Source organism: Hyperolius riggenbachi, chromosome 10 (assembly GCF_040937935.1).
Source record: "Hyperolius riggenbachi isolate aHypRig1 chromosome 10, aHypRig1.pri, whole genome shotgun sequence".
In the NCBI taxonomy this organism is placed as follows: domain Eukaryota; kingdom Metazoa; phylum Chordata; class Amphibia; order Anura; family Hyperoliidae; genus Hyperolius; species Hyperolius riggenbachi.
The window spans coordinates 251,283,080-251,310,985 of record NC_090655.1 but is presented as its reverse complement, the minus strand read 5'-3'; the positions used below and the strand labels follow the sequence as shown (position 1 = coordinate 251,310,985).

The window sequence follows — 27,906 nt, the reverse complement described above, 5'->3', positions numbered from 1 at the left end:
TCTACGGAGGATGGTGACATGATGAAGACAATTAAAGAGGAAGAAGATGAGGCATATGTGAGGAGTGATGAGCAGTCTATGGAGGAGGGTGACATAATGAGGACAAGTAAAGAGGAGGAAGAAGAGACGTATGTGAGGAGTGATCAGCAGTCCATGGAGGTGGGTGACATGATGAGGACAAGTAAAGAGGAAGAAGAAGAGACATATGTGAGGAGTGATCAGCAGTCTATGGAGGAGGGTGACATGATGAGGACAAGTAAAGAGGAAGAAGAAGAGACATATGTGAGGAGTGATCAGCAGTCTATGGAGGAGGGTGACATGATGAAGACAATTAAAGAGGAAGAAGAGGAGGCGTATGTGAGGAGTGATCAGCAGTCTATGGGGGAGGGTGACAAGATGAGGACAATTAAAGAGGAAGAAGAGACGCATGTGAGGAGTGATCCGCAGTCTATGGAGGAGGGTGACATGATGAGGACAAGTAAAGAGGAAGAAGATGAGGCATATGTGAGGAGTGATGAGCAGTCTATGGAGGAGGGTGACATGATGAGGACAATTAAAGAGGAAGAAGGAGAGATTTATGTGAGGAGTGATGAGCAGTCTATGGAGGAGGGTGACATGATGAGGACATCTAAGGAGGAAGTCATTATTACAGGGATGAGCATTGGTGAGTGATAAATAATAGATATGATATAGACTTGTAAAAAATATGTTCCTGCTGGGCACAGTATAGATCACACTCTGTGCCAGACCTGCACTGACCAGGTTGTTATAGACCACTCCCCCCAGCCTCCTCCACCAGACCTCTGTGCAAGATGTGCATGGATCAGGTTGTTATAGACCACTTCCCCAGCTTCTAGCACCAGACCCCGGTGCCAGACCTGCAATGATCAGGTTGTTATAGACCACTCCCCCAGCCTACACCACCAGACCAGTGTGCCAGACCTGCACTGATCAGGTTGTTATAGACCACTCCCCCAGCCTCCGCCACCAGACCTCTGTGCCAGACCTGCATGGATCAGGTTGTTATAGACCACTCCCCCAGCCTCCACCACGAGACCTCTGTGCCAGACCTGCACTGATCAGGTTATTATAGACCACTCCCCCAGCCTCCATCAGCAGACCTCAGTGCCAGACCTGCTTGGATCAGGTTGTTACAGATAAATCTTATGCAGTATTTATGAAATTTATAGGGTGGAAGAAGGTAATTTATTAGTCAGAGGGGAAACGAGCAAAATCAGCATGGGATCAAATGCTTTTTTCCCCTCACTTTGTATTTATATCTACTAACATAATATTTGTATATAACTGAGGGTGAGTTCTTGTTTTGGGCTTGTGAATTTATTCTTAGTCCTGTCCATGAGGTTGTGGAAGGCTTGTCTCTCTGGGATGCCGTCCTTCTGACTTTCAGAAAAGACGTGTCTGGTGAGTGACCTTTCTTTCCAAGTGTTCATCTTCATGTGAGCTGGAAGTTACCCCCATAATGCATCATGGGTGAATATGCAACTCATCTAGCCCTCTGCATAATGCTAATGGTTCATCTTCTCCATGACATCACTGGGTACTCTGTAACTCCTCCCCCTGGTTAGCTATAATTACCATTGCCCAAAACAGGACACTGGTTTCATTTCACACAACTTTCCCCAATCCAAGTCTTCTCCGCAGACAGCTCTTTACAGCGGCCACCATCAGTCCATCTGAGAGGGGCCTTTACCAATGAGTGATACTGTGCAGTCATGTTACACTGTTTACAGTGTTTCAGGCCTGTATTATGCTGAAATTGTCCTTACTGTTCACCCATTGGTCACAGTAGGGGGTGATTTAGTGTTAACATCCTGAAATAAGCTGATAATGGTCACTGTACATAACTGTACACAGATTGGACACAGTATGGGTGGCTTAGTGTTACCTGCCTGTAATAAGCTGATAATGGTCACTGTACATGTCTGTACACAGATTGGTCACAGTTGGGGTGACTTAGTATTACCAGCTTGTAATAAGCTGATAATGGGAAGTGTTCATTACTGTACACAGATTGGACACAGTATGGGTGGCTTAGTGTTACCTCCCTGTAATAAGCTGATAATGGTCACTGTACATGTCTGTACACAGATTGGTCACAGTTGGGGTGACTTAGTATTACCAGCTTGTAATAAGCTGATAATGGGAAGTGTTCATTACTGTACACAGATTGGTCACAGTAGGGGGTGACTTAGTGTTACCGGCCTGTAATAAGCTGATAATGGTCAGTGTTCATTACTGTACACTGATTAGTCACAGTAGGAGTTGACTTAGTGTTACTGGCCTGTAATAAATGGATAATGGTCACTGTAAATTAATGTACACAGATTGGTCACAGTAAGTGTGACATAACCACTTGCCGACCGCCCACAGTCGATGGGACGGCGGCAAAGTGGACGCCAAAAGGACCGCAAAACGCCCATCGGCGTTGTGTCATTTCGGCATGCCTGGGGAGCGATTGCGTCATCGCGTCACGCTTCCCCGGCAACTGGCTCTGCCCACCCACGACGTCAACCCGCTGGCCGTTCGGAAGCGCCGGCGGGTTGTTAACCCCTCGATCGCCACAATTGTAGTGTATAATACGCTTTGTAATGTATACAAAGCGTATTATACAGGCTGCCTCCTGCCCTGGTGGTCCCAGTGTCCGAGGGACCACCAGGGCAGGCTGCAGCCACCCTAGTCTGCACCCAAACAAACTGATCTGCCCCCCCCCTGCCCCCTGATCGCCCACAGCACCCCTCAGACCCCCCAGACCACTCTTTGCACCCAATCACCCCCCTAATCACCTATCAATCACTCTCTGTCACTATCTGTCAACGCTATTTTTGTTATGCCCTAAACTGCCCACTGGGGGCTCCTGATCACCCCCCCCTCAGATTCTCCCCAGACCCCCCCCCCGTGTACTATATGCATCTATTCCCCCTGATCACCTGTCAATCACACATCAATCACCCCCTGTCACCACCTGTCACTGCCACCCATCAATCAGCCCCTAACTTGCCCCTTGCGGGCAATCTGATCACCCCCCCACACCATCAGATCGCACGCAGACCCGCCGTCAGATCACCTCCCAAGTGCATTGTTTACATCTGTTCTCTCCTCTAAACACCCACTAATTACCCATCACTCACCCATCAATCACACCCTATCACCACCTCTTCCAAACAAAAAAAGCACCCATGGTTAATAACCCAGGCAACCACAACTGCAAGTAGCAAAAAAGTATATGAATTTTATTTAAGGACGTATCCATAATAAAAACAACCAAATCTCCAGCATGAAGTGAGAGAGGATGTATAAATAATAAAAGATGAATAATAAATACAAAGTGCTGGTAAGGAAAATGTCAGAGAAACACATCACATAATATGGTAAACTGAACAGCGTCTGCTCCTAAATATAGCTGTCTCAATCGCATGTATAATATAGCTGTCAGTAAAACATAATGAAATAAATTCCTCACCGTTTCAGAAGCACTGCCCCTCTTAACACTCGCCGGAGAAAAGAGACCTCACATGTATCGCACCACTTACGGCGCTTCTTCGGAGATAAAACATTAAAAAATGACCCGTCTTAAATAACGCTGAAATCCGCCAAACAATGCAGGAGGCGTGGCCACACCCCCTATGCGTCACTCCGCTACGCGACCTCGCGGTCACCTAGGCTGAGCGGCGCATACCCGATGATGCTGTAGGCAGAGGGTCAGTGCTTTGAACGGACGGAAGGGTAATAAATAAACAAACAGCTACATGCTGAAAGCAGATGCTACAATGATAATAATCATAACATTACACAAATAGTTCATAATTATGGAAACATAATAGTGCAAAGTTGGTTCAATAAAAATATACAAATTATATAAAAATCTGTGTACAATACCACTCACAAAGGAGGAATAATAAATTACTGAATATCTATATAATAATAAAGTGCAAAGTGCATCATTAATGTGAAAAAGATTATTCTATATATATATACAATATTATCATGCAAATTCATAATATAAGAAGTGTCTTGTGCTTGAGCTTGATTGTAGATTCTGGCAATATAATACCAATATCAGCTAAGTGCCACGTGTTGGAAAAGATGGAGGAATCCTAAAGGCTGATAAACAATACACACCTCAGTAAGTCCAGAATTGAAAATTAAAAACTTGAAAAATACTGATCATATATATAATTTTAATGAAATGCCAACACTTGTGCAAACTTGCATAAAGTGATGTGGTGCAAATCAGTGCAAAAAACAGACTCCAATAGTCGGTACCTACCTACCGACATATCGGGGAAGATAGAAACGTGCAAACTAATGTTAGTACTCACTTCTGACAATTAAAAACAAAGTGTCAACAATTAAAGTGACAAGTGCAAACAACTACCCATGTCATACTCACAAATGGCATGAGCAAAGTGATCCGAGTATTGTGCAAACCTACACAAAAGACATACAGTGAAACCCTTACAATATGTGTCTCTCCACCGTGAAACACCGCACGTCCCACAAGAGACCCCAACCATGAAATATACTTAGGTCTTGAAAATATATATATATATATATATATATATATATATATATATATATATATATTCACTTATGAGAAACTGTTACATAAATATACACGTCAAACTGGGGATATGTTGGTATCTCGATTACCAATTTCAACTTATGACTGGTGGTGTCACCATATGAGATATATATATTAACCTGCGAATAACGAAAAACAAAAAGGTTAATTAATATGGTGACATTATACACTCAAACAGGGACACATACCAGGAGGGAACTCAATCTATTGTGGCAAGAAACATGAAAAGCTAGCATCCTCATTAAGACCCTTCGGACTCTTTGTTTGTAATTTAAAAATCCAGCGTAATTCAGCACGTAGCAGCTTATTAACAACATCACCACCTCTATTGTCAATCCTAATCGTTTCAAGTCCACAGAACAACCAATCTCTAAGAGACCCTTGGTGTACATTCAAAGCATGAGTAGCTAGTATCGTGAGTGTTTTTCCTCGTTCTCTGTCCCTGGCAGCTAACTTAACAACCGAATGATGCTTCTGCATTCGAATCTTCAAGGCATTCTTTGTCTGCCCGATATACTGCCAGCCACAGGGGCACTGCATCATATAGATGACAGCTCGAGTCTTACAATTGATAAAATCGTTGATGTAAAAACTCTTGCCGTTATGTCGATTTTTAACTGTCCTTGTGGTTCTCATGTTGGGACAGATACTGCATGAACCACAAGGGTAACTACCCTTGGTTATCCTACCCATGCTTGGTTTTTGAAAGTGGCTGTGGCACAATATCGTTTTTAAGGTTGGTGCTCTCTTAGCCGTGAGACTCGGACAATCTGTCAAAAATGGTCTAATATCGGAATCTAATTTTAGAACATCCCAGTGTTTCACTATTATTCTTCACAGGTCATGCCATTGATCATTATAAGGCATGGCAAATCTGATTATGGGATAATTTCTTCTTCTCTTTGGTCGCAACAATTCCGTCCGTGATAGTGCTCTCGCTCTCCTAATAGCTTGTTCAATGGGTTTTATGGGGTAACCCCTAGATTGTAATCTTTCCTTTTTCACCATTTCACCATCTGTTAAAGGGACTTGTGATAGATTAATTACCTGAAGAGCTGTTTGTTCAGGTGAGCCCTTATCTGTTCTGCGTCTCTTGACGAGACTTTTCTTAGCTTGGTTAAAGACTTGTGGTACTGACATCCTCTGTGCTGTAGATTGTGATGTTCCATCTGATTCAAAAGCATCGCTTGAGTCAGAGATGCATGAGGAAGTGATGTTGGTTTGTACCTGTCCCAAGTCAACTTTAGGGTTTTTCTTATTGATAGATTTTTTATTGTGAATCCATGCCTTTCTACCTTTGGGATTACCAGAGTGGTGCCACAGATATGCCCTCTTGAGGCTATAATCCAACCGATCTCTCGATAATTTTTTGGTTTTATTAGAGATAATATCTGTCTCAATTTTGTCCAGTTCATTTTTAAGGTCAGTCATGAAGGACTCAATCTTGTCGGTAGGACCCATATGTCCTATCCGTGTCTTTAAATCACTGATCTTCTGTTTATATTGAGTCAATAGTTCTCTATCATGCTATAAGAGCATGTCCACAATGATATGAGAACATTTAGATGTAACGATCGGTGAAGCGCAGAGAGGATCTGATTATCGGTGATCTGCAGTATCACTGGGAATACAGATGTATACCAGATTATAAGTGATCTGCAGTATCACCGATAATCCGATATACCAGCTAACCTCTGTTTACCTGAGTAGAGTGTAGTGTTTGGTGTAACAGTAACACTTAGAGGCCTAGGCCTCAGTGCAGCAAGGAGTACTGCACAGATTCCTTCTGCAGACCTGAGCTCTCCAAGATGGGAGGAGTCAGACTGACAGTAGGAAGGATTGTCTGAAAGTGACACTCAGGAGGAGGTGTCACTGACAGGACGGGGAACCGCCTCCAATAGTAAGGTCGGTTCTCGAGGTCGGACAAGCCAGGTCGTACACACACGGACAGATAAAGTACAAGATCAGGAGGCAAAGGCAGAGTCTAGGTACAGGCGAGGTTCGGCAACAGGGTATCAGATATATCGAGGTACAAAATCAGGAGGCGGAGTCTAGGAACGAGCCGGGGTTCGGCAACAGAGTATCAGAAATATCGAGGTGCAAGATCAGAGTTCAGGAGGATAGTCAGGCAGGCAAAGGGTCATAACAGATAATCACAATCAAACTAGTACTTTAGCTATCAACAGAATCTAGCTAAGTGTAGGATTACAGCTCCAGCTGGTCCCGGCACACTTACGGATCTGACTACGGATCTGGGTGCTCCCACGTATGTGATCGCACGCCAGACAAAGAGCAAGTGAACAGCCAGTGGTATATATACACAAGGACCTTACCAGGACCTCCCTAATTGCTGGACCAATGAGAGTGGTGGAAAATGTCAGCTGACCCGCCTGGTCAGCTGACTCCTTTCTGGCTGTTATTTAAGCTCTGCCTCTGTGCGCGCGCGTGTCACTCTGAATCTAGGTGGACTATCAGTCCCAGCCACACCAGTACTGTCTTGCAATGTATCCAGTTCCAATGCGGATTCCGCCGCTCCCAATGCGGATTCCGCCGTTCCCAACGCGGATTCCGTCGTTCCCAATGTGGATTCCGCCGCCCTGCCTATGCAGCGGTTTTTCCGCGTTGTGACGCCATGCTGGACGCGGAAACAGCCGCCTCACGTTGAGGGATGGCGGCTTTTCCGCGTTTCTTCACAGTACCCCCCTCCCGAGGAGTGGACTCCGGACAACTCCTACCAGGTTTCTCTGGATGTAAAGTGTGAAATTCCCTTCTTAACTCATCCGCATGCATGCGAGTCCCCGGTACCCATTGTCTCTCCTCAATGCCGTACCCCTTCCAATGCACAAGATATTGCACCGAGTTCTGAACAATGCGTGAGTCCAATATTTTTTCCACCTCGTACTCAGGTTGGTCCTCCACCATCACTGGAGGAGGAGGAGTAGGACCCACATGAACCGCAGGTTTGAGTAGGGACACATGAAACGATCTTACGCCCTGCATGCTGGCAGGAAGATCAATGGCGTAAGTGACGTTATTAATTCTTTTGGTCACTGGGAATGGACCCACAAACCTGGGACCCAGTTTGGCAGAAGGCTGCTTCAGGGTCAAGTGACGTGTGGACACCCAGACTAAGTCCCTGGCTGAAACTTCCATTCCACGGACCGTCTCTTGTCTGCTTGACCCTTCTGACTCTGGAACGCCTTCTGCAAGTTCCCCTTAACAACTCCCCAATTGTCCCTGAGTGACCTCTGCCAATCCTCTAGTGCTGGAAATGGAGAAGAGACAACTGGAAAAGGGGAGAAATTGGGTGACCTCCCTGTCACAATTTGGAATGGAGAGAACCCAGATGAGGAATTCTTCAAATTATTTTGTGCGAATTCCGCGAAGGGCAAAAATTTTACCCAGTCACTCTGTGCCTCTGCAACGTAACATCTTAGGAATTGCTCCAAAGACTGGTTGATACGTTCCGTCTGCCCATTAGTCTGTGGGTGGTAGCCTGACGAGAAAGACAATTTCATGCCCATTTGGTGGCAAAATGCCCTCCAGAATCCAGACACAAATTGGACTCCCCTATCCGACACAATGTCTTCTGGAATGCCATGCAGCCGGAAGACGTGAATGATGAACAACTCGGCCAGTTCCTGAGCCGAGGGGAGTCCTTTCAGGGGCACAAAATGGGCCATTTTGCTAAAACGGTCGACTACCACCCAAATGACCGACATTCCTTCAGACCTGGGCAATTCTCCCACAAAATCCATGGACAAGTGGGTCCATGGCTCACTCGGGGTGGGCAAAGGCTGCAGTTTACCTACAGATGCCAGCCGGGAGGGTTTACTCTTGGCACAGACCGCACACTCCCTGACATACTCCTTGCAATCTGTTGCCAAGGAAGGCCACCAAGCACACCTGGCAATCAGATCCTGCGTTCTGGCAGCTCCAGGATGACCAGCATTCTTATGGGCGTGAAAGAGATGCAGGACTTGTAAACGAAAAGGCAGTGGGATAAACATAACCCCTTCGGGTTTTCCCTCAGGAACATCCTGCTGAAAGGGGCCCAAAACCTCCGTCCAATCCTCCCAAGTCTCCGTGGCGGCTAACACTAGTTCCCGCGGGATGATGGACTCAGGAGCGGGCGGCTGTGCTGTTTCTGGTTCAAAACACCTGGAGAGGGCATCTGCCTTGACGTTTTTGCTGCCTGGGGTGTACGTGATTATAAACCTAAACCTTGTAAAAAATAAAGACCATCGTGCCTGACGGGGACTTAGCCTCTTTGCCCCTTCGATGTATTCCAAGTTCTTGTGGTCGGTGTAAACTGTGATCGTGTGTTCTGCCCCCTCTAACCAGTGGCGCCATTCCTCAAACGCCAACTTAATGGCCAGAAGTTCCCGGTTGCCTATATCGTAATTTTTCTCTGCAGGTGAGAACCTACGGGAAAAGTAAGCGCACGGGTGTAATCTGCCCTGCAAGCCAGATCGTTGCGACAGCACCGCCCCCACCCCAACTTCTGAGGCATCAACCTCCACGATAAAGGGGAAGGACGTGTCCACATGCCTCAAAATTAGTGCTGAGCAAAATAATTTCTTCAAAAGAGAAAATGCTGCCATGGCTTCAGGGGACCAGTGGTTGGTATCCGCCCCTTTTTTCGTCAGACTGGTAAGGGGGGCAACTAACGTGGAGTACCCCTTAATGAACCTCCTGTAATAGTTCGCAAAACCTAAAAATCTTTGTAGGGCCTTTAACCCCACTGGCTGTGGCCACTCCAACACAGCTGTAACCTTGGCAGGATCCATTGAAAGGCCCGAGGTGGAAATTACGTACCCTAGGAACGTGACAGTAGTCACTTCGAAAATACACTTTTCCACCTTAGCGTAGAGCCTATTTTGTCTTAATTTGTTAAAGACAAACCTCACGTGGACCCTGTGCTCGGAGAGGTTATTGGAATAGATTAGTATATCATCAAGGTATACCAGCACGGATCTACCCAATACCTCCCGGAATACCTCATTGATTAATTCTTGGAAGACGGCTGGCGCATTGCACAACCCGAAGGGCATCACTAAGTACTCGTAATGCCCGTCTGGTGTGTTGAAGGCCGTCTTCCACTCATCGCCCTCTCTAATGCGGATTAAGTTGTATGCCCCCCTCAGATCTAACTTAGAGAAGATTTTTGCGGCTGTGACCTGCGTGAATAAATCGTCTATTAAGGGTAATGGATAGCGATTTTTCACTGTGATTTTATTGAGGCCCCGATAATCAATACAAGGTCGAAGACCCCCGTCTTTCTTCTTAACGAAAAAGAAACCGGCCCCAGCAGGCGACCGGGAGGGCCGGATGAACCCCTTGGCCAAGTTATCACGAATGTATTCCTGCATAGCCATCTTCTCTGGACCGGACAAGTTATACAGGTGACCCCTAGGGGGCATACAACCAGCACGGAGATCAATGGGGCAATCAAACGGGCGATGAGGAGGTAATTGATCAGCAGACTTAGGACAAAATACATCAGAGAACTCAGAATACTCTTCGGGAACCCCCTCCACACAAATCTTGGTCTGACCCAATGTCACCTTCCCTAAACACTGTTGGTGACAATGATCGGACCATCTGGTTACCTGACCCGTAGCCCAGTCTATTTGTGGAGAATGGACTTGTAACCACGGCAAGCCTAGGATAATAGTGGAGGTTGACATACGCAATACAAAAAACTGTAGTTGTTCCCCATGCAGTACCCCTAACGTGACTTTCACCTGCGGGGTCTGTGACAGGGGACGATCCCGTTGCAGAGGGGAATCGTCTACTGCCGTGACCTGAATGGGGGGACTCACTGGAGTGAGGGGAATACCCAACTCCTGAGCAAATTCAAGGTTCATAAAATTAGCCGCTGAGCCAGAATCAATAAATGCCTCAGTGGCTACAGACTTATTCTCCCATGTAATCGTACAGGGGAGAAGCAATTTTTTCTCTTTTTTGGGTGAGAAAGTGTGCCTAGGGTGTCACCCCCACTACTCCTAGGCAGACTCGTTTCCCGGCTTGTTAGGGCAGTTTCGCACTCTATGCCCCGCTTCTGCACAGTACAGGCACAATTGTTCAGCTATTCTCCGCCTTCGCTCCACCTGGGTCAGTTTTGATCGACCAATCTGCATTGGCTCGGGTGGAGGCAGGGCCGGAAAGGAAGAGACAGGCGGAGATGTCGTTACTAAGGGTGCAGCAGAAGGTGCCGCATAAGATGTCACCCTGACACGGTGACTGCCCCTAGTCTGCCTCTGATGGCGTAGCCGACGATCGACTCGAATGGCCGATGAAATGGCCTCATCGACTGTCTTGGGCTCGGGTAAGGTTAACATTAGGTCGGAGACCTCCTCCGACAACCCAGACAGGAAGTAATCCATCAGGGCATAGGTGTCAAATCTGGCGGTAACTGACCACCTACGAAATTCTGCTGCGTAATCCTCGACCGAACCTCTGCCTTGCCGCAAAAGTTTGAGCTTCCGCTCTGAAGTTGCAGCAAGGTCGGGGTCGTCGTATATCACTGCCATGGCCTTAAAAAAATCCTCTACCGAGGTCAGAGCTGTATCTGTGGGAGGCAAGTTGTATGCCCAGGACTGGGAGTCACCAGTTAACAAAGTTTTAATATAAATGACCCGTTGGGTCTCAGTCCTCGAGGATCGGGGTCTCAACTCGAAATAAGATAACACGCTACTCTTAAAATTCCGGAAGTCAGACTTGTGGCCGGAAAATTTGTCTGGTACGGGCATACGTATGTCATCACTAGGAGGGGATCGCACCGAATCAACTGACGTCTGAAGGGTTTGCACAGAGCCTGTTAGGGCATCAATTAAAGCCTTGTGCTGGCCCAGTGCTTGATGGATGGTATCCACCGAAGTGGCAAGCACAGTCAGAGGGTCAGCGCGTGCATCCATCAGTATTTTGGTCTGGCGTTCTGTAACGATCGGTGAAGCGCAGAGAGGATCTGATTACCGGTGATCTGCAGTATCACTGGGAATACAGATGTATACCAAATTATAAGTGATCTGCAGTATCACCGATAATCCGATATACCAGCTAACCTCTGTTCACCTGAGTAGAGTGTAGTGTTTGGTGTAACAGTAACACTTAGAGGACTAGGCCTCAGTGCAGCAAGGAGTACTGCACAGATTCCTTCCGCAGACCTGAGCTCTCCAAGACGGGAGGAGTCAGACTGACAGTAGGAAGGATTGTCTGAAAGTGACACTCAGGAGGAGGTGTCACTGACAGGACGGGGAACCGCCTCCAATAGTAAGGTCGGTTCTCGAGGTCGGACAAGCCAGGTCGTACACACACGGACAGATAAAGTACAAGATCAGGAGGCAAAGGCAGAGTCTAGGTACAGGCGAGGTTCGGCAACAGGGTATCAGATATATCGAGGTACAAAATCAGGAGGCAGAGGCGGAGTCTAGGAACGAGCCGGGGTTCGGCAACAGAGTATCAGAAATATCGAGGTGCAAGATCAGAGTTCAGGAGGATAGTCAGGCAGGCAAAGGGTCATAACAGATAATCACAATCAAACTAGTACTTTAGCTATCAACAGAATCTAGCTAAGTGTAGGATTACAGCTCCAGCTGGTCCCGGCACACTTACGGATCTGACTACGGATCTGGGTGCTCCCACGTATGTGATCGCACGCCAGACAAAGAGCAAGTGAACAGCCAGTGGTATATATACACAAGGACCTTACCAGGACCTCCCTAATTGCTGGACCAATGAGAGTGGTGGAAAATGTCAGCTGACCCGCCTGGTCAGCTGACTCCTTTCTGGCTGTTATTTAAGCTCTGCCTCTGTGCACCCGCCCGTGTCACTCTGAATCTAGGTGGACTATCAGTCCCAGCCACACCAGTACTGTCTTGCAATGTATCCAGTTCCAATGCGGATTCCGCCGTTCCCAACACGGATTCCATCGCCCTGCCTATGCGGCATGCGGCGGTTTTTCCGCGTTGTGACGCCATGCTGGACGCGGAAACAGCCGCCTCACGTTGAGGGATGGCGGCTTTTCCGCGTTTCTTCACATTAGATAAGCCAGCTTCCCAAAATTTCTTGCCCTCCTCATTAAGGTACCATAAAGGGAAAATCTGGACTTGTAAGCCCCTGGGGTAAATCCCTTGTCTGTCATAGTTCTCGAGACTACTCACGTTCCACCATACTTTAATATAGTTAATGTGAATGTCTTTAAGCTCCAAACACAGCTGTTTCAGCTCTTTCGAGACGCCACTCCCTGAAATGGCGCTTTCCTTATGTGCAAATATACTTTGTAAATTGACTTCCCAACATGCTTCCAATGAATCTAAGAGATTAAGATCCATCGTCACAAAATAACAGGCTCTAGAAGAAATCAGAGAGATTTCATAGTCACTAAACCATATCATCAAAAGGTAGAGCAAACTAAATATATCCATCTCCATGAACAAAACTGACACAATTTCAAACAAAAAAAGCACCCATGGTTAATAACCCAGGCAACCACAACTGCAAGTAGCAAAAAAGTATATGAATTTTATTTAAGGACGTATCCATAATAAAAACAACCAAATCTCCAGCATGAAGTGAGAGGGGATGTATAAATAATAAAAGATGAATAATAAATACAAAGTGCTGGTAAGGAAAATGTCAGAGAAACACATCACATAATATGGTAAACTGAACAGCGTCTGCTCCTAAATATAGCTGTCTCAATCGCATGTATAATATAGCTGTCAGTAAAACATAATGAAATAAATTCCTCACCGTTTCAGAGGCACTGCCCCTCTTAACACTCGCCGGAGAAAAGAGACCTCACATGTATCGCACCACTTACGGCGCTTCTTCGGAGATAAAACATTAAAAAATGACCCGTCTTAAATAACGCTGAAATCCGCCAAACAATGCAGGAGGCGTGGCCACACCCCCTATGCGTCATTCCGCTACGCGACCTCGCGGTCACCTAGGCTGAGCGGCGCATACCCGATGATGCTGTAGGCAGAGGGTCAGTGCTTTGAACGGACGGAAGGGTAATAAATAAACAAACAGCTACATGCTGAAAGCAGATGCTACAATGATAATAATCATAACATTACACAAATAGTTCATAATTATGGAAACACGTGGGACTATCAATATGTCTGCATATACATCCCACTAAGCGCCATCATGTGGCCAAAGTTAATAATAGCACATAAGGATCTATATTCGATGAAAACACCACCCTATCACCACCTGTCACTGTTACCCATCAGATTAGACCCTAATCTGCCCCTTGCGGGCACCCAATCAACCGCCCACACGCTCAGATTGTCCTCAGACCCCCCTCATCAATTCGCTAGTGCATTATTTACATCTGTTCTTCCCTGTAATACCCACTGATCACCTGTCAATCACGCATCAATCACCCCCTGTCACTGCCACCAATCAATCAGCCCCTAACCTTCCCCTTGCGGCCAATCTGATCACCCACACCATCAGATCGCACGTAGACCCGCCGTCAGATCACCTCCCAAGTGCATTGTTTACATCTGTTCTCTCCTCTAAACACCCACTAATTACCCATCAATCACCCCCTGTCACTGCTACCCATCAGATCAGACCCCTATCTGCCCCTAGGGCACCTAATCACCCGCCCACACCCTCAGAACGCCCTCAGACCCCAGCCCTGATTACCTCGCCAGTGCATTGCTTGCATCTATTCCCCCCTCTAATCACACCTTGAGACACCCATCAATCACCTCCTGTCACCCCCTAGCACACCTACCCATCAAATCAGGCCCTAATTTGCCCCATGTGGGCTCTTGATCACTCGGCCAAACCCTCAGATCCCCCTTCCGATCACCTCCCCAGTGCATTGATTGCATCTATTTTCCCCTCTAATCACCCCCTGAGACACCCATCAATCACCACCTGTCACCCCCTAGCACTCCTATCCATCAGATCAGGCCCAATACAACCTGTCATCTAAGAGGCCACCCTGCTTATGACTGGTTCCATAGACCACCTGTCATCAAAACTTGCAGATGTTTATACCCCTGAACAGTCATTTTGAGGCATTTGGTTTCCAGACTACTCCTCACGGTTTTGGGCCCCTAAAATGCCAGGGCAGTATAGGAACCCCACAAGTGACCCCATATTAGAAAAAAAGACACCCCAAGGTATTCCGTGTATGACGAGTTCATAGCAGATTTTTTTTGTCAAAAGTTAGCGGAAATTGATTTTTATTGTTTTTTTTTCACAAAGTGTCATTTTCCACTAACTTGTGACAAAAATACAATCTTCTATGAACTCACCATACACCTAACGGAATACCTTGGGGTGTCTTCTTTCTAAAATTGGGTCACTTGTAAGTGGCCTATACTGCCCTGACATTTTAGGGGCCCTAAACCGTGAGTAGTCTAGAAACCAAATGCCTTAAAATGACCTGTGAATAGGACGTTGGGCCCCTTAGCGCACCTAGGCTGCAAAAAAGTGTCACACATGTGGTATCGCGGTACTCTGGAGAAGTAGTATAATGTGTTTTGGGGTGTATTTTTACACATAGCCATGCTGGGTGGGAGAAATATCTCTGTAAATGACAATTTTTGATTTTTTTTACACACAATTGTCCATTTACAGAGATATTTCTCCCACCTAGCATGGGTTTGTGTAAAAAATACACCCCAAAACATTATACTACTTCTCCTGAGTACGGCGATACCACATGTGTGACACTTTTTTGCAGCCTCGGTGCGCTAAGGGGCCCAACGTCCTATTCACAGGTCATTTTGAGGCATTTGGTTTCTAGACTACTCCTCACAGTTCAGGGCCCATAAAATGCCAGGGCAGTGTAGGAACCCCACAAGTGACCCCATTTTAGAAAGAAGACACCCCAAGGTATTCAGTTAGTGGTATGGTGAGTTCATACAAGTTTGTATTTTTTTGTCACAAGTTATTGGAAAATGACACTTTGTGAAAAAAAAAAAAACAATTTCCGCTAACTTGTGACAAAAAATAAAATCTACTATGAACTCACCATACTACTAACGGAATACCTTCGGGTGTCTTCTTTCCAAAATGGGGTCACTTGTGGTGTTCCTATACTGCCCTGGCATTTTAGGAGCCCTAAACCGTGAGTAGTCTAGAAACCAAAAGCCGCAAAATGACCTGTGAAATCCTAAAGGTACTCATAGGACGTTGGGCCCCTTAGCGCAGTTGGGGTGCAAAAAAGTGCCACAATGTGGTATCGCCGTGCTCAGGAGAAGTAGTATAATGGGTTTTGTGGTGTATTTTTACACATACCCATGCTGGGTGGGAGAAATATCTCTGTAAATAGACAATTGTGTGTAAAAAAAAAAAATCAAAAAATTGTCATTTACAGAAATATTTCTCCCACCCAGCATGGGTATATGTAAAAATACACCACAAAACCCATTATACTACTTCTCCTGAGTATGGCGGTACCACATGTGTGGCACTTTTTTGCACCCTAACTGTAGTTACAGTTACTAGAGTACCTTTAGGATTTCACAAGGTCATTTTGAGACATTTGGTTTCAAGACTACTCCTCACGGTTTAGGGCCCCTAAAATGCCAGGGCAGTATAGGAACCCCACAAGTGACCCCATTTTCGAAAGAAGACACCCCAAGGTATTCCGATAGGGGTATGGTGAGTTCATAGAAGATTTTACTTTTTGTCACAAGTTAGCGGAAATTGATTTTTATTGTTTTTTTTTTCACAAAGTGTCAATTTCCGCTAACTTGTGACAAAAAAAAATCTTCTATGAACTCACCATACTCCTAACAGAATACCTTGTGGTGTTGTCTTTCTAAAATGGGGTCACTTGTGGGGTTCCTAAACTGCCCTGGCATTTTAGGGGCCCTAAACCGTGAGGAGTAGTCTTGAAACCAAATGTCTCAAAACGACCTGTGAAATCCTAAAGGTACTCATTGGACTTTGGGCCCCTTAGCGCAGCTAGGGTGCAAAAAAGTGCCACACATGTGGTATTGCTGTACTCAGGAGAAGTAGTATAATGTGTTTTGGGGTGTATTTTTACACATACCCATGCTGGGTGGGAGAAATCTCTCTATAAATGAACAATTGTGTGTAAAAAAAAAATCAAAACATTGTCATTGACAGAGGTATTTCTCCCACCCAGCATGGGTATGTGTAAAAATACACCCCAAAACACATTATACTACTTCTCCTGAGTACGGCAATACCACATGTGTGGCACTTTTTTGCAGCCTAACTGCGTTAAGGGGCCCAAAGTCCAATGAGCACCTTTAGGCTTTACAGGGGTGCTTACAATTAGGCACCCCCCAAAATGCCAGGACAGTAAACACACCCCACAAATGACCCCATTTTGGAAATTAGACACTTCAAGGTATTCAGAGATGGGCATGGTGAGTCCGTGGCAGATTTCATTTTTTTTGTCACAAGTTAGCAGAAATGGAAACTTTTTTTTTTTTCTCAAAGTGTCATTTTCCGCTATCTTGTGACAAAAAATAAAATCTTCTATGAACTCACCATGCCTCTTAGTGAATACTTTGGGATGTCTTCTTTCCAAAATGGGGTCATTTGGGGGGTATTTATACTATCCTGCAATTTTAGCACCTTATGAAACCTGACAGTGGCGGACATACGGCCGTGTAGGTCGTGCCGCCGCACGAGGGCCCCTGAAGTTCCGTTTTCTTCAGGGGCCCATTAAGTATTTTTTTTTAATATATATATATTTTTTATTATTTTTTCCCCCGGGGGGCCCCCGACTCCTCCCTCCCTCCCTCACCTCGGGGCCCCCCCTCCCGGTATGCGCGGCTGGAGAGCGGCAAATCCGTGTCTCCAGGCATGCGCTAGAGGGCTCCGCCGCTTGGTCTCCAATATGTCTCCAACTTGGAGACATATTGGAGACCAAGCGGCAGAGCCCTCTAGTGTCTGCCTGGAGAGCCGAAGAAGACTTCCTGTATTTGCCGCTCGCTCTCCCGCCGCGCATATCGGGAGGGGGGCCCTCCGAGGTGAGGAAGGAAGGGAGGGAGGGAGGGAGGGAGGGAGGATAGGAGTCGGGCCCCCCTCCCGGATAGCTACTAAAAGGGCTACCTGCCTACCCACCCGGCTACCTAACCACCTACCCACCCGGCTACCTACCCACCCACCAGGCTTCCTACCTACCTACCTACCCACCCGACTACCTAACCACCCACCAGGCTTCCTACCTACCTACCCACCCGGCTACCTACCCACCCACCAGGCTTCCTACCTACCCACCAGGCTTCCCACCTACCCACCCGGCTACCTACCCACCCACCAGGCTTCCTACCTAACCACCCACCCGGCTACCTACCCACCCGGCTACCTAACCACCTACCCACCCGGCTACCTACCCACCCGGCTACCTACCCACCCGGCTACCTAACCACCTACCCACCCGGCTACCTACCCACCCACCAGGCTTCCTACCTACCTACCCACCCGACTACCTAACCACCCACCAGGCTTCCTACCTACCTACCCACCCGGCTACCTACCCACCCACCAGGCTTCGTACCTACCCACCAGGCTTCCTACCTACCCACCCGGCTACCTACCCACCCACCAGGCTTCCTACCTAACCACCCACCCGACTACCTAACCACCCACCCGGCTACCTACCCACCCACCAGGCTACCTACCCACCCGGCTACCTAACCACCTACCCACCCGGCTACCTACCTATCCACCAGGCTACCTACCCACCCGGCTACCTACCTACCTACCCACCCGGCTACCTAACCACCTACCCACCCGGCTACCTACCCACCCACCCACCCACCAGGCTTCCTACCTACCTACCCACCCACCCGACTACCTAACCACCCACCAGGCTTCCTACCTACCTACCTACCCACCCGGCTACCTAACCACCTACCCACCCGGCTACCTACCCACCCACCAGGCTTCCTACCTACCTACCCACCCGACTACCTAACCACCCACCAGGCTTCCTACCTACCTACCCACCCGGCTACCTACCCACCCACCAGGCTTCCTACCTACCCACCAGGCTTCCTAACTACCCACCCACCAGGCTTCCTACCTACCTACCCACCCGGCTACCTACCTAACCACCCACCCGGCTACCTACCGGGCTAGTTACCAACCCACCCACCAGGCTACCTACCCACCCACCCGGCTACCCACCCACCCGGCTACCTACCTACCCACCCACCAGGCTACCTACCTACCCACCCACCAGGCTACCTACCTAACCACCCACCCGGCTACCTACCGGGCTAGTTACCAACCCACCCACCAGGCTACCCACCCACCAGGCTACCTACCTACCTACCCACCCACCAGGCTACCTACCTACCTACCGGGCTAGTTACCAACCCACCCACCAGGCTACCTACCCACCAGGCTACCTACCCACCCACCAGGCTACCAACCCACTCACCCACTCACCCACCCACCAGGCTACCTATCCACCCAACCACCCATGGGAGCTGCGCACCGGATGGAGGCTGGGACAGGAGGTCTGCTGCTGCAGGTGAGTAAATGTTTTTGTTTTTTTATTTATATTACCAGGTGTATGTTCTGGGCAGGTCTGCCACATGATTGCATGTATTTTCTGGGCATATCTGCCGACATGATTGCACGTATTTTCTGGGCATATCTGCCGACTTGATTGCACGTATTTTCTGGGCATATCTGCCGAAATAATTGCACGTATTTTTTGGGCATATCTGCCGAAATGATTGCACGTATTTTCTGGGCATATCTGCCGACATGATTGCACGTATTTTCTGGGCATATCTGCTGACTTGATTGCACGTATTTTCTGGGCATACCTGTCGACTTGATTGCACGTATTTTCTGGGTATACCTGCCGACTTGATTGCACGTATTTTCTGGGCATACCTGCCGACTTGATTGCACGTATTTTCTAAGCATATCTGCCGACTTGATTGCACGTATTTTCTGGGCATATCTGCCGACTTGATTGCACGTATTTTCTGGGCATATCTGCCGACTTGATTGCACGTATTTTCTGGGCATATCTGCCGACTTGATTGCACGTATTTTCTGGGCATATCTGCCGAAATGATTGCACGTATTTTCTGGGCATATCTGCCGAAATGATTGCACGTATTTTCTGGGCATATCTGCCGAAATGATTGCACGTATTTTCTGGGCATATCTGCCGACATGATTGCACGTATTTTCTGGGCATATCTGCCGACATGATGTGTATTTTCTTGAGAAAACCTGCACAATTATGTGAATTTTCTGGGGAAAGGGTCACCAAAACTTGGGCCCACTGTCTTTGCGTTGCACTTTTCAAGGGAACCTGAGGTGAGAATAATCTTGAGGCTGCCATATTTCTCTCCTTTTAAGCAATACCAGTTGCCTGGCTGCCGTGCTGGTCCTCTGCCTCTTATTCTTTCAACCACAGACCCTGAACAAGCATGCAGCGGTTCAGGGGTTTCTGACAATATTGTCAGAACTGAGAAGATTAGCTGCATGCTTGTTGCTGGTGTAATTCAGTTTATTACTGCAGCCAAATAGATCAGCAGGGCCGCCAGGCAACTAGTATTGTTTAAAAGGAAATTAACCCTCACCCCGGGTCCGCTTTAAGTTACAGTTAGCTCCGCCCTCATCGGTTCTATCTACACCTATTTCTTGTTTGTAGCCACGCCCATATTTTGCCGCACGCCGTAGGTCGTAGGGGGCCCACAATTACAATTTTGCACAGGGGCCCACTGCTGGCTGTGTCCGCCACTGCTATAACTTTTACCCAAACCAATAAATATACACTGAATGTTGTTGTTTTTTTATCAAAGACATGTAGCACAATAAATTTGGACAAAAATGTATACAGAAATTTTACTTTATTTGACAAATTTTATCACAGAAAGTTAAAAAAAATCATTTTTTTGACAAAATTCATGTCTTTTTTGATGAATATAATAAAAAGTAAAAATCGCAGCAGCAATCAAATATCACCAGAAGAAAGCTGTATTAGTGCCAAGAAAAGGAGGGAAAATTCATTTAGGTGGTAGGTTGTATGGCCGAGCAATAAACTGTGAAAGCTGCAGTGGTCTGAATGGAAAAAAGTGCCTGGTCCTTAAGGGGTAGAAAGACTGTGGTCCTCAAGTGGTTAATGCTACTGGGCTGTAATAAACTGATAAAGGTCACTGTACATTACTGTATATACAGTAGATTGGTCACAGTAGGGGGTGACTTAGGGTTACTGGCCTGTAATAAGCTGATAATGGTCACTGTAAATTACTGTACACAGATTGGTCACAGTAGGTGTGACTTAATGCTACTGGCCTGTAATAAGCTGATAATGGTCACTGTACATGCCTGTACATAGATTGGACACTATAGAGGTGACTTAGTGTTACCGGCCTGTAATAAGCAGATAATGGTCGCTGTACTTTGCTGTACACAGATTGGTGATAGTTAGGGATGGGCTTGTTTGGCAGAGTATCATCTACTGTGTGTACATAGCTGCAGTGATAACAAAATATGATAAGGTGGAATCTGTTTGGGGTCTCCCCTCCCTGCAGAGTCCTGTAATTTGATCTGTAAAAGCTTCAGGTTCTTAGGTCTCCCCGCCCCCACTGATCTCCTGTCCAATAGGAGCTGCGGAGTTCAGCAGTTTGGTTCCTCATTGGACAGAAGGATGGGAGGCGACATATGGCTATACTGCATGTATAGGAGTTTATATGTATGTATATATGTATGTATTTATATCCAGCTACAGAAGTATTAGTGGTTTTGCATCTCCATGACATAAATGGATAATTCCTCTACCTTGCAGCTCCTATAGTTTATCCACGCTAATGTGGGATATTGGGAATGCTGTAGATGTGATATACTTGGACTTTGCAAAGGCCTTCGACACTGTTCCCCACAAAAGTCTGGTGCAAAAGTTGAGGATGCAAGGACTGGGGAAGAGTCTGTGTGCATGGATAGGGAACTGGCTAATGGACAGAAAACAAAGAGTTGTGGTCAATGGATCATACTCAAAATGGGTGACTGTTAGCAGTGGGGTCCCACAGGGGTCTGTACTGGGTCCAGTGCTCTTCAATTTATTTATTAATGACCTAGCAGATGCAGTAGAAAGCAATGTTGCTATTTTTGCAGATGATACAAAATTGTGCAGAATCATCAACTCTCAGGAAGATAGTGACATATTGCAACAGGATAGGATGGCAATATGGGCACATAAATGGCAGATAAAATTCAATGTTGAAAAATGTAAAGTCATGCATTTTGGTCGTACCAATGGTCTAGCACCATACAAAGTAAATGCAATACAGTTGGGGACATCAAACTTGGAGAAGGACTTAGGAGTACTCATCGACAACAAGTTAAATAATCGTACTCAATGCCAAGCCGCTGCAGCTAAAGCTAATAAAATTTTGGGATGCATTAAAAGGGAAATAAAAACTCGAGATGCTAGCATAATATTGTTTAACTCTCTAGTAAGGCACATCTGGAATATGAAATTCAGTTCTGGGCACCACATTACAGGAAAGGTATTGCAGTTTTAGAGCAGGTGCAGAGACGAGCAACAAAATTGATACGTCGGATGGAAGGTCTCGCTTACCAAGAAAGGTTAGATAAACTGGGTTTATTTAGTCTAGAGAAAAGACGCCTTAGAGGAGATCTAATTAACATGTATAAATACATCAGAGGGCAATATAAAAGCTTGGGGGATGAGCTTTAGGTCCCTAGGCCTTCTCCAAGGACTAGAGGACATGATCTGCACATGGAGGAAAAACGTTTTTGCGCATGGAGGAAAAACGTTTTAGCCATTTATTTAGGAAAGGGTTCTTTACAGTAAGAGTGATTAAGATGTGGAATGGATTGCCACAGGAAGTAGTTATGGCAAATTCTATACCTGCATTTAAAGGGGGCTTAGAAGCTTTCCTTGCGTTGAAAGACATCCATGGCTACAATTACTAGGTTATGCCTAATGATGTTGATCCAGGGATTGTATTTGATTGCCATCTGGAGTCGGGAAGAATTTGGGGCTAATTAAACCATGCCTTGTAAGGGTTTTTCGCCTTCCTCTGGATCAACAGGGATATGTGAGAGAGTAGGCTGGTGTTGTACTTTGTTCTCTGGTTGAACCTGATGGACATATGTCTTTTTTCAACCCAAATAACTATGCAACTATGTAACATCATAATGGCCCATATGCAATACATTTTTCTCCTGGGTTATCCCCTTTTAGATATTTTTCATTTTCTTTTTAAACTAACTTTTCAGCATTTTAGAATTGAAAAAGTACCCAGAAGTACTAAAAAAAGGTACTATCACATTTATTTTGAGTATTTTCTTGCTTGCTGGTGGTTCAAAAGGCATTTAATGACAAGTCATGAAAATATCACCTAGGAGGAAGCTCAGGAGAAAAAGTGAATTGCATTTGGACCAATATCTGTATTTGCACAATTGGGAACAGGAAACGGCCACAGGACCAAGAGCCCACCTTCCAACACCCGACTGGTTATAGTCACATAAAATCCCATCAACAAATTCCCAACATGGACATGTTTCACCCTAAAAGGGCTTCCTCTGGATAAAACATGTGAGTGCAAAGTGAGCTGCAAAAAGTCGGTGAAACATAAAGACCAAGTCACAGCTAATTGGCTGCTTCCAAGGACTGAGCTTAAAGGGAGCCCGAGCTGAGAGGGATATGGAGGCTGCCATATTTATTTCCTTGTAAACAATGCCAGTTGCCTGGCGATCATAGCTTTTCTGTCATACGTAGTGTCTGAGTCAGAACCCTGGAACAAGCATATGGCTAATCCAGTAGAAAAGAGTCAGCTTACTCAGAGTACCTGATCTGCTGCATGCTTATTCAGGGCCGGTGGCTATCAGCATTAGAGACACAGGATCAGGAGGTCTGCCAGGCAACTGGTATTGTTTAACAGGAAACAAGTATGGCAGTCTCCATATCCCTCTCACCTCGGGTTTCCTTTAAATACTGGTGAGTTGTAATTGCTTCCATGACTCCGGCCACTGCCTCTTCACAGCCCAGAAAAAAACAAACAAACATATTTTTCCACCCATTATAGGGTGTATGGAAATATCTCATTAAGGAAGGGAGGGGGAGTGACCGAAAGAATCACCACTCCCATCCCCAACTTAAAATACCCCTGTGGCAGCCTCCATATCCCTCTCACTTTAGTTGTCATTTAAATGGCCATGAAACCATTTGCCAGATTTATCAAAGCATTACCGGCAGTTTTTTCTTCTTAAACTGTTCTAACCAGCAGAGAGAACAGTTCTGCATGATAATAAGAACCTTCTTAAATCCTAGGTAATAGTGGCAGTTTAGTGTAAATTTCGAGAGCTGCACTACAGTTAAGAAAAGTGCAAATCCATCCCTAAACTTTCGCAGATTAAAAAGTGATTTATAGCTGTTCTACAGATAGTGCAGAGTACAGGCTAGGCATGATTTGTGAAGGGCTCCTTCCCCCTGCTTAATTCCTCCTCAGAGCCTGCTGCTATCAATACAGCAGATGTATTGGTTACCTCAGCAACAGCAATTCCTCTCACACACTGCACTGTCTGAGAGACCTTCCTAGCTCCTCCTATTTTACAACAGTTTTAGAAGGACTCTGCACTACCTAGTGATTTCTTAAGATGCCTGGGACGGTTCTGCATGAATTTCTAAAAACCTACCAATATTTTGTCTCAGACACTCTTGATAAATAGACAGCTTCAGATATGGTTTACTGCAGGAAAGCTTAAAGGGCCATTAGCTTTGCTCTGTTTCATAGTTTAAAATGCAGAGTGTAGTGTGTAAACTGTAAATGTGACAGAATGATTCAATGTTATGGAAAAAAAAGCTATATGACTGAAAATAAAAATGAGACTCTTTTATTTGCTGCTAATGTTCTATTGATTATCCATACTTCACATGCAGTTCATTATATCATAAGTTAATTTTTTGCTTCCGGTTTGCTTTAATGACAGCTGAAAGCTACAGCCTGTTGGGTTTCCAGTTGGCTGCCACGTGTATTTTAGTGGCATTGGCTACATGTTGTATCAGCCTGCGCTCCGGGTAGTTCTGAGGGGTTTATGGCCTAAGAGTAGGACTTTCAGGTCTTAGATGGAGGCCCTATGGAAGATCTCGGAAATCATATGAACAATTCTGTCCCACATTGGGGAGACCTGGGGGCAGTGCCACCAAACGTGTGCCAGATGACCTGCGGTCTGCAGTCCTTGAAGCATAGAGATGATCCCGAATGCCCCATGAGATACAGTCTATGGGTAACTTATTAAGCATACAGTTAGAAGCTCTGCTGTATAATTTAGAGTGGGCTTTAGTTTCTAGAATGTGTGAATTATTTGGCAAAATTATTATCTCAACACATTGCATAAACTTTGTATGGGATTCTTAGCAGCTCACTGATTATCCTTAATGACAATTGTTCCTCCCATCAGAATTATCTAACAGGAAGTGATGATGTTTCTCTATTTGCAGGGCGGAGTCCCGGCATCAGGAACCTCTCAGAGACACGTCCCTCTGTATCCACAGACTGTACAACGGATGATGATGTCACTGGACAAGAGTCTCCTGCAGATATCCTGGTTTCCCCAAATATTCCCCAAGACTCCCCTCACCTGTCTAACCCCAAGGGGACTCCTAACCAGCACAGCTCTTCTCCTGCTGGAGGATCTTATTCCTGTTCCACATGTGGGAAAGGTTTTGTTAAGAAATCAGCTCTCGTCAGTCATGAGAGATCTCACACTGGTGAGAAGCCCTATTCATGTGCCGAGTGTGGGAAATGTTTTGGTTATAAAGGACACCTTGTCAGACATGCAAGATCTCACAGTGGTGAGAAACCTTATTCATGTGCTGAGTGTGGGAAATGTTTTTTAGATAAAGAACATCTTAACAGACATGCAAGATCTCATACTGGTGAGAAGCCCTATTCCTGTGCTGAGTGTGGGAAATGTTTTGGACAGAAATCAGCTCTTATCAATCATGAGAGATCTCACACTGGCGATAAGCCCTATTCATGTGCTGAGTGTGGGAAATGTTTTGGGCAGAAAGTAACGCTTATCAGACATGAGATATCTCACACTGGTGAGAAGCCGTATTCCTGTTCTGAGTGTGGGAAATGTTTTGGGCATAAATCAGCTCTTATCAGTCATGAGAGATCTCACACTGGCGAGAAACCCTATTCCTGTACTGAGTGTGGGAAATGTTTTGGGAAGAAAGCAAATCTTATTAGTCATGAGAGAGGTCACACTGGTGAGAAGCCCTATTCATGTGCTGAGTGTGGGAAATGTTTTGGAAGTAATTCACTGCTTGTCATACATGGGAGATCTCACACTGGTGAGAAGCCCTATTCCTGTGCTGAGTGTGGGAAATGTTTTGTTCGGAAATCACATCTTGTCAGGCATGAGAGATCTCACACTGGTGAGAAGCCCTATTCATGTGCTGAGTGTGGGAAATGTTTTGGAGGTAATTCACTACTTGTCATACATGGGAGAAGTCATACTGGTGAGAAGCCTTATTCGTGTGTGCAGTGTGGGAAATGTTTTGGAAGTAAAGCACATCTTATCATTCATGAGAAATTTCACACTGGTGAAAAGCCCTATTCATGTGCTGAGTGTGGGAAATGTTTTGGAAGTAATTCACAGCTTGTCATACATGGTAGATGTCACACTGGTGAGAAGCCTTATTCATGTTCTGAGTGTGGGAAATGTTTTGGACAAAAAGCAACTCTTATCAGTCATGAGAGATCTCACACTGGTGTGAAGCCCTATTCCTGTGCTGATTGTGGAAAATGTTTTGTTCTGAAATCACATCTTGTCAGGCATGAGAGATCTCACACTGGTGAGAAGCCCTATTCCTGTGCTGAGTGTGGGAAATGTTTTGGGCAGAAATCAGCTCTTATCAGTCATGAGAGATCTCACACTGGTGAGAAGCCATATTCCTGTGCTGAGTGTGGGAAATGTTTTGTTCGGAAATCACATCTTGTCAGGCATGAGAGATCTCACACTGGTGAGAAGCCCTATTCCTGTGCTGAGTGTGGGAAATGTTTTGGGCATAAATCAGCTCTTATCAGTCATGAGAGATCTCACACCGGTGAAAAGCCATATTCCTGTGCTGAGTGTGGGAAATGTTTTGCGCATAAATCAGCTTTTATCAGTCATGAGAGAACTCACACTGGTGAGAAGTCCTATTCATGTACCGAGTGTGGGAAATGTTTTGGATTTAAATCAATTCTTATCAGACATGAGAGATCTCATACTGGTGAGAAGCTGTATTCATGTGCTGAGTGTGAGAAATGTTTTGTAAGTAAAGCACATCTTATCAGCCATGAGAGATCTCACACTGGTGAGAAGCCCTATTCATGTGCTGAATGTGGGAAATGTTTTGGATTTAAATCAAATCTTATCAGACATGAGAGATCTCACACTTGTGAGAAGCCTTCTTCATGTGCTGAAAGTGGTAAATGTTTTGTTCAGAAATCACTGCCTGTGAGGCATTTGTGCTAAGTGTGGGAAATGTGTTCGCCGTAAGTGTTTTATTCCAATGTTTCTTTTATTTCTTGCTATGCACACAGGGCAGCATTTTTACACAGAATTTTGAGGACTCTTATTTGCTGCTCAGTGCATTTGATTGTTAAAGTTCCCGAGCTGCCATTCTGAGATAAACATGGGTACATGTCGTACTAAGCTTAGTTAGAACTTGTCTTTGTTTAATTTTCATGTTTTTTCCACTACAAGGGTTAATAGACTAGGTGCTTTATCTATGACAATAAGTTAAGATCTACAGTTGCATGCAGCCACAGCTGTCCTAAATAATGAGTGCCAAAACACTTGTATCTGCCTGAACAAACACTCCTGATAACGAGAGTGCTTAAAAAATAACTGTTTTTGTTGGGAGCCGAATGAACCAAATTTTACATAACACTCAAAATTGTGCACCGCAGACATGTCAGTATTTACAGCCATTAATGTGAAAATAAGAATGTGAAACTCCAGGAAAGTTCTTTATACTGTTGTTATTTGCCTTCTGTGAGCTGCAGATGTGGGGATATTAGAAGCTCCCATTCATCCAGACTGTACTGAGGAGAGAAGATTTCCCTCTCTGTCTCTCTGTGTCTTTGTTTTATATCCAGAAAACATTAGGTGATTTGAGCTGTATGCACAAAGTCCAGTATAATAAGAAGATAGTGGGATAGATTTAAGTATATATATGAGTATGTACTGTACATAGTGTGTGTGATGGAGAGACTGGTTGATTGTACTATATATTGTTACCACAGTGTGAAATATTTTGTTCCTCCGCAAGTAATGTAAGATGTACTTGT

The 27,906-nt window shown here is 45.6% G+C and overlaps 1 protein-coding gene across 1 annotated transcript; it reads left to right on the top strand.

Moving 5' to 3' along the window:
• The first annotated feature begins 11 nt into the window (after window positions 1–11).
• Window positions 12–27,417, top strand: LOC137535292 (zinc finger protein 420-like). Its single transcript, XM_068257118.1, has 2 exons — window positions 12–664; window positions 25,062–27,417. Exons 1-2 carry the CDS (start codon window positions 19–21, stop codon window positions 27,086–27,088), a joined length of 2,673 nt encoding a protein of 890 aa, XP_068113219.1. The 5' UTR covers window positions 12–18; the 3' UTR covers window positions 27,089–27,417.
• Window positions 27,418–27,906: the final 489 nt, after the last annotated feature.